This window comes from Protobothrops mucrosquamatus, unplaced genomic scaffold (genome assembly GCF_001527695.2).
Source record: "Protobothrops mucrosquamatus isolate PMUCROS unplaced genomic scaffold, P.Mucros_1.0 scaffold479, whole genome shotgun sequence".
Classification (NCBI taxonomy): Eukaryota; Metazoa; Chordata; class Lepidosauria; order Squamata; family Viperidae; genus Protobothrops; species Protobothrops mucrosquamatus.
Window position 1 is genome coordinate 270,529 of NW_015386799.1, and position 11,053 is coordinate 281,581.

An 11,053-nucleotide genomic window follows, 5' to 3' on the forward strand; every position below is an offset into this window, starting at 1 on the left:
GCCTGGGCAGGAGTGGGGGTCTCTGGCAGAAATGGGTGGGACCGGAGCAAGCGCCAAGGCGTGGTCCAGTGGAGGAGCCTCACTGTTCCTCTCAGGCCATGTGGGGGGGGGGCTTATGGAGCTAAGACTGAATGCGTTTCAGCATAGATGGCCACCACAAAATTGTACATTGGCTCCCGGCCGGTTGGCCTGGGCCAGGGCCAAGGCAGAGGGGGCCGTTCCCTCACTGTTTCCAGGATGGTTTCGCGGGCCACATGAAACCACTTCGCGGGCCGCATCCGGCCCCCGAGCCTTGCGTTTGACATGTCTGCTCTACTGTTTTTAATCGGGATTCAGGTTTTGAAAAATTACTTTTTTAAGCGTAATGATTTGCTGAGTCTCTGTTTGGAGAAAACATGTAGTTTCTTTTTCCTTTTTAAGGTCCTCCTCCATGGTTTGTCTCCATTCTCTTTCTATTTTCAAATCCGTCTCCAGCTGACACCTAAAAATATAGAATATTTAAAAAAATTCATTCAAGCTGAAGAATGTTTTCAAAGCATCAGCTTCATTTTCATTTATGGAATCTTTTAGATTAATCAGTGCCATAAACTACGTGATAAATATTTCACCTCATTTAAATCATAGCATCAATCTAATATAGGTGCTTGATATGCTCAATAAGACTTTTTCAAAAATAAATTACAGAAAATTAACACTTTTTGAAAAAAGGAGGAAAGTGTCCACTTTCTTTTTTCCTCCTCTTGTAAGGACTACTTTTTCTGAGAGATCCTAAAGCAGGGGTAGGCAACCTTGGCTCTTTTATGACTCGTGGACTTCAACTCCCAGAATTCCTGAGCCAGCTGTGCTGAGGGGAAAGGGAGAGGTTTCCAAGCTGAGCCATGCTGGCTCAGGAATTCTGGGAGTTGAAGTCCATGAGTCATAAAAGAGCCAAGGTTGCCTACCCCTGTCCTAAAGGAACGTCTCTGAAGCTCTTTTTCTACATGTTTTCTAATTTTATTCTTAATCAATTTATTTAAATTTATTGTCTGGGTAGAAACAATGAGAGAAATAAAGGCCAAATAAAACCAGCTAGAACAATCCTTGTACAATCACATCACTTCAAAATAAACCCATAAAAAGGAAGCTGCATGTTATAAAATTGTAAAACTAGATTGAACGTGAAATGTGCAATCACATAATTGCATTTTACGTATTGTCTAGCTTGGCCTTAAAAAAATCTTTCCTAAATGTTCAGATCTTCTTCTCCTCCCCCTTTCCCTCCCCATCCCCCTCCTCTTTATTCCCCAGACTGGCTGGCCTTGCCAGGATCACAGCTTAGCTAAGCTGAAAGAATCTCACACTCTCCAGCTTAATCTTGAAATTTGTATTTGTGGCTTGGAGTTATCTGCATTTACAAAAAAAAACAAAAAAACCCCACACCCATCCATAGTTTTTAATCAGGTCATATAGTTTCTTCTTAAAACTCTCTTGTTGAATAAAAACTGGTTATGGCTATCAAGAAAAGGACCCCAAAAGCTTAAATGAATTTCAGGAGCTCAAGAAATGTGGAAGACTTTCCCTATTTGTTTTTTATTTTATTTTTACACAGAAGCCTTCCCTGCCTGATAGGAAACTCAAAGGAGCTTCAAAATTTACACTATGGCACTGATGTTCCTGGCTCGTGCATAAAGCTTTGAATGAGCCCCAGCAGCTGCCCAGTCTCTACTCTTGACACCTTTCCCAGACTATTTGACTAGGCAGGATCAGGGCATGGGTCTGGCTGAGACGTGACAGCCCTCTTCCCATGCTTCTCGGGCTACTACAGGAAAGAAGCTGTAGATTTATTCTCTACTAGCTGTACCCAGCCACGCGTTGCTGTGGCTCAGTCTGATTAAATGGAAAAGAAAGAAAAGAGAAAGCGCACGTTTGAAATATGTTTAATTTCACAATGCTTGTGGGTATACAATATTTTTTGTTGTTCCATTGTCTGTGCAGATATAGAGATTGTCTGGTTTGCCGACTCTAGAACACGCAACATATAATTGTCCATGTGAGAAGCAATCCATGTCTAGATCTAAACCGCACAATTCTAAAGATTGGCCCTGAGCTTTGTTGATGGTGATTGCAAACGCCAATCAAATTGGGAATTGCAATCTCTTAAATTGAAATGGCATATCCGTTGGAATCATAGGAATGCGAGGAATGAGGACATCTTCACCTTTGAAAGGTCCTGTCAAGATTGTTGCTTCTACGATGTTGCTCATTAATTTTTTTACTGCAAGCCGCGTGCTGTTGCAAAGCTTTGGCTGGTTCATATTTCGCAACATGATAATTGGCATGCCGATTTTCAACTGCAGTACGTGCGGTGGCACCCCTGTCACACGTGTGACACACCTGTCACAGGTGTGACATCTATATAATAGTAGGTATATAAAAACATGCGCGTATTCGAATGCAATGTTGTGTCAAAACTTCAAAGCAATCGGTGAAGAACTTTCGGAGATTTAAGATTTTGAACAAACGAACATTTACATTTTTATTTATATAGAAGATAATGCCCAAATGGTAGGACAGGAACGACTGAGTGTTAGCTTTATAGAGGAAGGCCCAAACTTGAAATAAGGAGGGCTTTCTTGGCCACGACAGTTATGAAACGGTGGGACATTGTGATTCCTGGAGTCATGGTGCTCTATCCCCAGAGGTTTTCAAACCAAGGCTGGGCAACAATTTACCTGGGATGGCCTGCTCTGAGTAGGGGTTGAACTAGAAGACAACCCCCCCCAAAGTCCCTTTTGACTTCACCATTTAAACCAGGGGTAGTCAACTTTGGCTCTTTTATGACTCGTGGACTTCAACTCCCAGAATTCCTGAGCCAACTAAGCTGGCTCAGGAATTCTGGGAATTAAAGTCCACGAGTCATAAAAGAGCCAAGGTTGACTATCCCTGATAAACATTCTATGACTGTTTAACTCAAGATATAATATCAATGTACTATAGGAGAGCCAGTCTAGTGTAGTGACGAAGGTGCTGGCCTAGAAACGAAGAGATAGTAACTTCTAGTCGCGCCTCAGATATGAAAGCCAGCCAGGTGGCTTTGGGCCACTCACTCTCTCTGTTTAACTCCCTTCACAGGTTATTGATTGGGGAAAATAGGAGGAGGACGGATTATTGGGTAGGTCCACTGCCCCGAGTTACTTACAAAGTAATAAAGGAGGGATTAAAAATAAATAAATAACACCCTGAGGAGTGAAAGTCACGGTGTTTCTTGGGAAATTCATTTGAGAAAGAAAAAAAGTTAAAAGGCAATGGTTGAAATGGATGGATGGATGTATTTATTTCTTTGAGTGGGTACTTCATCTTTATTTTGTTTAATTCAAGACAGAGGGTGTAATGTTTCCGCTTCCAATTTTTCCAGCAACAGCCCTGAGGGGTGGGTTGGGCTGAAGGAGAGAGGCCAACCTAGAAATATTCTAAGGGAAGACTAGAAGTCACCGTTTCCTGTTCCTAATCCTGAACCTAAATAATTTCCACGAAATAATATCTTAAGTCTATACAAATTTCTGTAAAGAAAAATACTGTACACCAAGGACAGAATATTATTGTTCTAAATGGGGGGTGTCAAACTTAATTTCACTGAGGGCCACATCAGCATTGCAATTGCCCTGGGGGGGCGGTGGGTGTGGCCAGAGTGGGTGCAGCCTACTGGGTGGGCGTGGATGGAGTGGGTGTGGCCTACTGGGCGGGTGTGGCCAGTTTCACATCATTCACGTCAAGGGTGCCTATGGGGGCCTGGGCAGGAGTGGGACAGATCTGAGGGTCTCTGGCAGAAGGAGGTGGGACCGGGGCAAGTGCCAAGGCATGGTCCACCGGGGCAAGTGCCAAGATGGCCACCACAAAATTGTACATTTTTGCTCCCGGCTGGCCTGGGCCAGGGCCAAGGCAGCAGGGGCCGTTCCCTCACTGTTTCCAGGATGGCTTCGCGGGCCACATGAAACCACTTCGCGGGCTGCATCCGGCCACCAGGCCTTGTGTTTGACATGTCTGTTCTAAATGGTTGATATATTAAACATATACGCTGACATATAAATATTAAAATGTTTATAATAAAATATTAAAAATAATCCAGTTTCCCCAAAATCAAGGTTACTTACACTTGGTTTTCCTTTTGGGCAATTTCTTTCTGAAGAGTTTCAGATTTATTCATATAATCTTGTTTAACTTTCTTGTCCTCACTGTCTGCTTCCATGTGAGCCTTCTCTGCTTGCTGCAATCTGGTGTAATTCAAATCAACTTTGGGTAAAACTGAAGCTAGAATTTGGATGTAAAGGATGAAGACAAATAAAAGGAAAAAAATGGGGAAATAGAACATTTCTAAATGAAAACAAAGTTTGGGGATAAACTCACTAACTCAAATGAGAGTCCCAGACAATGCCTACAAATTCAAAGTATTCATCTCACTATCACCACAAAACATCCATAAATTTCTCCATTTTTTTTATTTGGGATCCATGATAAACAGGAGCCATCATAGCAGAGTGATACATATTTTAGGTTTTATACATACAGAGTGCTATCTGAGCATTTAAGCTCTTTTATAGGTATGATTTCTTTTTTTGAAAAGGAAAAACCAAACTTCAAATAGCCCGGTCAACTGGCTTCACAAAAGAAGAAAGAAAGGAAAAGGGACATCCTCAGGGGCAATGAAAAGAACCATAATGGTGGCCCTGACCGTGTGGTCGCAGCCACCATTTTGACTTTTTTGACTTTCATCTACTGATACAGAACACTGGATGATTGAACTTAGGGCAGACAATAAAAGTATATTTCAGGCTCAACACATGCCAAGGAAAGTCACTGACTCTAATACAATGTTTCTCAACCTTGACAAGTTGAAGATGACTGGACTTCAATTCCCAGAATTCCTCCGCCACAATTCTTTGCAGGGGAATTCTGGGAGCTGAAGTCCACACATCTTCAAGTTGCCAAGCATGAGAAACCCTGGCCTAATGTGCCCTGTGTGGCATCAGTCCTGTGGTCATTAATATTGGTCTAATATAATATACATGGTATTATGTAAATAGTTGGATTCCCACCCAGGTTTGAGAGTGGATAAGAAAACAGATATATACTGCCTGGTAGAGCAAGCCTCCTAGACTTTTTCTGTCACTTCTCTTCCGATCTCATACACAGCTTGCTCCAAAATTTCTTTCTAAAGAAAAGGGAAACGGATAATCTCCCCATCTTCCCGTGGATCGTCTACATTCCAAGGACAATCGAAGTGTGAAGCGACTCTGTGCACTGGGCTTTTTCAGGCATGGACTAGCCCAGGGGTAGGCAACCTCGGCTCTTTTATGACTCGTGGAATTCTGGGAGTTGAAGTCCATGAGTCATAAAAGAGCCGAGGTTGCCAACCCCTGGACTAGCCTCACTTCGGGGGGAAACCTTGCTCTTGAAAACACTGCCTATCCCCAGAGAAATTTGTAAAAATCATCCAGTAAACCTTCATTAAAGAAGGTTGAAAGGTGATTTATCTTGAGTTCTAATGGAAGGATGTCTGTTACAAAGGAGGGGGAAGGGGTACTTAAAATCTCAAAATGCCAGCAGCCGCTGTGTCATCAATGTCCCGCCCCCATCCCATGCATTCTGTGTAAAAAGGGGAGGGCTTCTGGCTGTGGCTGCCATCTTGGCTTTTCTGACCCCCAACACTCCTGCTCTAATGCTAATATGTTCCTAAAGCTCCCTCATCTGTAAGGATGATCCCCCCTCAGCTTTAAAGGTAGGGGCGTGGGAGAAAGCCCATTCCCCAAAAATTAACGGTAAAAAGCCTTTCTACCCAAGGCAGATGTCCGAGCACAGAGGAAAAATTTCCATTTCATGATAAAATGCTATCAACTATAAACAACAAGTGTTTCCATCAGTCCCTCTCACTTCTTCTGCACCACAAAGTAGACGCACACGTATGTCCCACTAAAAGAGCTTTTATGCTTCACCAATGTGCACCAATTAATTTACATTTCACTACTCCTTCGGTTCAAAGCATGGTGGATTTCCAATTTATTTCATTTTTTTTAAAGCAAAATATAATTCTCCCAGCACAACTGTGGTGCACATCTACATTTCTTAAAGACAACGTTGTGCAAAGATTTAATATATTTAAAGATAATCCGGAAGACCATGTTTTAGCTCTTGTCCTTACCAAAAGACAAGAAAAGATCTAGGTAAACAGAGGTTGAATTACAATCTGTTAAGATCTTTTCTGAACCATTTCTCCCTACCAGCTTCACGGTCATAAAAATAATGCTAGCTGAACTTGAAGTCAGTCTCTATCATTTGCTAGGTAATAACACTATGATTTTGAAAAGATCAATTCCAACTGGAAACTGCTAAATTAAGATTTCTATTGTCACTTCATTTCGGAAAAACAAAGCAGGAAATCAGTGTCAGAAACACGGTCCAATGAGAATACTACACTGACATCCCAAGTAAGCCAAATACAAGAGACTCAAATCCAAGCGTCATCATTCAAAGCTCATTTTCCCTTGTGTAAGCGCTGCTGTTTGCTCCATTACAAATTGTTTTGCAAGAACCATGGCTTCAAAATGATATATCTTTAACCAGCTTGTACTGGGGCTGCCCTTCGCGACTGGAACATTTCACCAAAGTCATAGCAATAGTCCTAGTCTGCGTTAACAATTCTTTGTCACTTCAGATGTGCAATGGATAAAAATCAAAGACAAAGGCAATAAAAAACATCCAAAAATGTGGGATAAAGGAGAAAAGAAAAAGAAAGAGGAAAAACGATGTCAATAAAAGAATATTCATGCTTACTGACGTTTTAATACATAATGTTTTTGTTCAATAGACTGGATTGAAAAAGAAAACAACGATGAGACTATGGATGTTTACATTTTTAAGCATTTAGAAAATCAACCACTTTTTAACATACTTCTGGGATTGTGGTGCAACAACTGCAAATTCACAGGCCAGGAATTGAGAAACAAAAGGAGCAAGGATTTTTGTGTACCCTGTTCTAACCCTCCTCACTTTGCTTCTTTCAGAAATGTGAGCATTACACTTGAATCAAAACACGAGTGTCCACAAGGATGTGTTGGTCAAAAATTTGTAATCAAAGTCCTATTCCTTTTTCTGTGCAATACAATGAAAAAGGTGTAGGGCGGGGGTGTCCAACCTAGGCAACTTTGAGACTTGTGGACTTCAACTTCATGGCTTTCTGGGGAATTTTGGGAGTTGGACACCCCTGGTGTAAGGGTATTGATCAAGGCTGATAATTTTTTGACACACAAACCTGCGAATACCTCCAACCAGGATAGCTGATTTATTTCACCATAAGCCTAAATTTGCTCTTGGCTTCTTATGGGAGAAATACGATTGGCTTAGATCTGAGGCTAAACCAACCATGGCTAGAAACATCATGAGTTCTCGACTAGAAATTTCTGCTAACAAGCGAAACCAAGTCAGAAACAAAGGGTAACGCTCCCTCAGAATACTGCCATGGTACCAATTCTCTCTTTAATGTCTAGATCAGGGGTCTTCAAACTTGGCCCTTTTATGACTTGTGGACTTCAACTCTCAGAATTCCTCAGCCAGCGTGCCTGGCTGAGGAATTCTGGGAGTTGAAGTCCATGAGTCATAAAAGGGCCAAGTTTGAAGACCCCTGGACTAAATCATAAACTCTAGGGTTATTTTACAAGCACTTAAGCTCTTATGTACATCTTGCCTTATATTTAATCTCTTTTCATGGAATTAGTATCAACAAAAATATAACTTGCTTCTGAAACTACTCCATTTTGCATGCAACTTGCTGCACAGATAATAATATGAGGAAGCCAGTTAACCAAACAATTCTTTGAAAATTTGAACTCTATTGCAATCAGCCAATCTCAAAATGTAGCAGGTCATCTGCCAGCTGACCCTCCCAGCTTTTTCTGATGGCCTTATGGCTGCTGGTATTGGAGGGAACTGAGCAGGTCACATCTGGCAAAAAATGGGGGGAAGGGGGCAGAGCCCCTGGATTGGACTGAAAACATTCCCTGTGGCTTTTCTACCTTTCAACTCATCCTTCAATGCATCAGTCTACAGCTGCATTTAAAAGAAAATCCAAGTCTTATCCCCTGCCCCCAGCATAGCATATATTTAGGTCAAAGGGAGCTTGGAAGAATTATTAACAATCTGCAAAATTCAAAAGAGAGGAAAGTTTCGGAATAGCTAACTGCAATCTCCTAAATGGGCTATAATGTGATTTAGAGCAGAAAGGAAAATTGGATTCTCCCAACTCAGGGAGGCATCTTTTGTGTTCACAGAAGTGTGTGAAAGCAGATCAGTTTGAATGATGGCACGAACAGGTATTTAAAGTTAAGAGGAAGTTAAATGTGAAAAATTATGTCTTTTTTTTTTTTTGGCACAATATGCAGGTAACTGGGTCTATAACCTGCCAAACTAGCATGTTGTAATGCAAAGTTGGAACAAACCCAGTTCCTACTTTCCTCCCATCACCATCATAAGTTAGCAGGACAGACTTTTGAAATGTTTATTTTTATTTTTATTTTGCAGAAGCTCAGCTTGTCAATGCATATGAAATAAGAGATCGTGGTTTTTAAAAAACACTGATCTCAAACTGTGGATTAGGAATCTGGGTGTTAAACTGAGCACCGTGAAAAACAGTGGTGATTATATAAAAATATAATTAACGTTTGCCAAAGTTTGCACCTAACGTGGGCAGGGGTAGGCAACCTCAGCTCTTTTATGACTCATGGACTCCAACTCCCAGAATTCCTGAGTCAGCTATGCTGACTCAGGAATTCTGGGAGTTGAAGTCCAGGAGTCATAAAAGAGCTGAGGTTGCCTACCCTTGAACATGGGCAAGAGAAAATGAGTAAGGAAAAAAACTAAAAAGACTGTGATGTTGTACCTTTGTTCCAGATGCTTCATAGTTGCGGTAATCTCACTAGTTTTATTCTCCAGGCGACCAATTATTTCATTCTTTTCTTTCATGGCTTCCTCTGAAAACTATTATTAAGAGATTATTCTATTACAATATGATAATTATCAAGCACCTCTATTCAAAGCATTAGAGCAGTCACAAGGCCCCCGTAGCTACTGGAAAACTATCTCCAGCTGTCTGCACATACATGTACTAGGGCGGCCATTTTGCTATCAGTCCTCACGTCTGCTTTAAAGGCCTACCTTCCCTTTTAGGTCCCATCAATATGGAATGGTGGTAGGGTTAGGAATAAGGCTTCTCTTCAACTTTGTGGAGACTGACTTTGTTCTTTGAACCCAGTCCACCATTCAAACTGGGTATATCTTAAAACAGGGTCTGTAGTTGTGGCCTAGTTTTGGTTAGTTTACTTTGGTCTGACAGAGTGTCTGAACCTGAAGTAACAGAGGGAAATGCAGTCTGGCTAGCTTCTGCAACCTCATTTTTTGATGCTCCTGGATTTGTTTTTCCTTTTCCTGCTCCAACTACACAGGGAATATTTTAAGGAAGCTAAAGCATTTCAGAAATGATTTGCGTCCCTAGCCCTGCATGCAGAAGCTGATCAGCCATAGAGCCCTTGTGTTTTGTTCAATTAGCAAAGGACTCTATTGTTAGCTGGCCGGCCACTACTAAATAAGACAGGGGTAGGCAACCTTGGCTCTTTTATGACTCGTGGACTTCAACTCCCAGAATTCCTGAGCAGCATGGCTCAGCTTGGAAACCTCTCCCTTTCCCCTCAGCATGGCTGGCTCAGGAATTCTGGGAGTTGAAGTCCACGAGTCATAAAAGAGCCAAGGTTGCCTACCCCTGGTCTAGGACACTGGCTGCAGAGACATTTCTGCAAGAAATTATTAATATAGGATTTATTGATGGCTGATGCTAAGCAAGCATGGCCTAGCATACCATACAAACCAAGTCCATTCCGTAACTCCCCAAAGACAGTCCTTCGATAGCTTAAATGCACTGTCACCCCAGATAGAGAAGATGCTTTGGGTAACTGCCAATAGCTGACCGTGAAAACTACGGGGGTGGAAGGGATCAAACTCCCAAATATCCCAAACATTACACTTGTATATTTTGGTTTCAAGATATAAATAATGAACTACCTGCAGTTTCTGATACATTTCTGTATTGATCACTTTGACTTCCTCCAGCTGAAGCCGCAGATTTATAAGAGTGTCTTGCTTCTCATGTATATCTTTCTCCAATAACTTCATGGCAAGTTCTATCTCATGCTTCATACCAACCTGGACCATCAATTCGTTCTCTATATCCTACAGAAGATAAAAACAAACAAGCCCATGTATTCCCAAAATCTTGTGTTTAATTTTAGATTGAACGGACTCTAACAAAACAGCATGATTGATGATTGACAACTGCATGCACCCACCTACGTACGGGAAGTCCTTGCAATATAACTGTAATGGAGCCTGCCCTTTGCAGTCATATGTCATAACAGTCATAAAATGGGTCAGTCATGTCACCAAAACGATTTTACAAACTTTCTTGCAATAGTTGTTAAGCAAATCACGGTGGCCGTTAAGTGAACCAATGGTTTGTTATGAGCACAGTTTTGCTGAAAACTGGAAATAAGTAACAGTTTTTGGCAAACTTGTCATAAAATACAGTCACATAACTGCAAGACACTGCAAACAGCTGTATATGCAATTGTGTTGCCGAGCGTCCAAAATTCAGTCATGTGACCACGGAGGAGGCCCAACTGTCAGAACTTTAAATCTGAGTCATAAAAGTTCCCTGTCTTAGGTCAGTGGTAACTCTGAACGATCACCAAGAGACCCATAGTAAGTTAAGGACTACCTGTATGTAACTGATTGAGGCCAAGGAATGTGCAACAGTAGCCATTCACAATTTATATGACACCCACTCACTTGTCTTAACTGTGATTCTTCTCGAAGCTGTCTGTGTGCTTCATTATACATTTCATCCAGGCTTTGTCGGGAATGTTTATATGTCTGAAGTTCTGCTTCGGCATCTACTTTATTCATCTACAAAGAAAATAAGGAAAATTATTGTACTTAAAAAACTTTGGTATTCAGAAAGAGACCTCTTCCTAGA

General features: G+C 41.4%; 1 protein-coding gene across 1 annotated transcript in view; it reads right to left on the minus strand.

The window, feature by feature from the left end:
• The window catches only part of RUFY2 (RUN and FYVE domain containing 2), a 36,545-nt gene that overhangs the window by 7,418 nt on the left and 18,074 nt on the right, over positions 1-11,053 (minus strand). The window contains exons 11-14 of the mRNA XM_015816661.1: positions 10,084-10,251; positions 8,909-9,006; positions 4,131-4,250; positions 352-481 (exon numbers count right to left, since the gene is read on the minus strand). Coding sequence (XP_015672147.1) covers positions 352-481; positions 4,131-4,250; positions 8,909-9,006; positions 10,084-10,251 — 516 coding nt within the window. The remainder of the gene's footprint in view (positions 1-351; positions 482-4,130; positions 4,251-8,908; positions 9,007-10,083; positions 10,252-11,053) is intronic.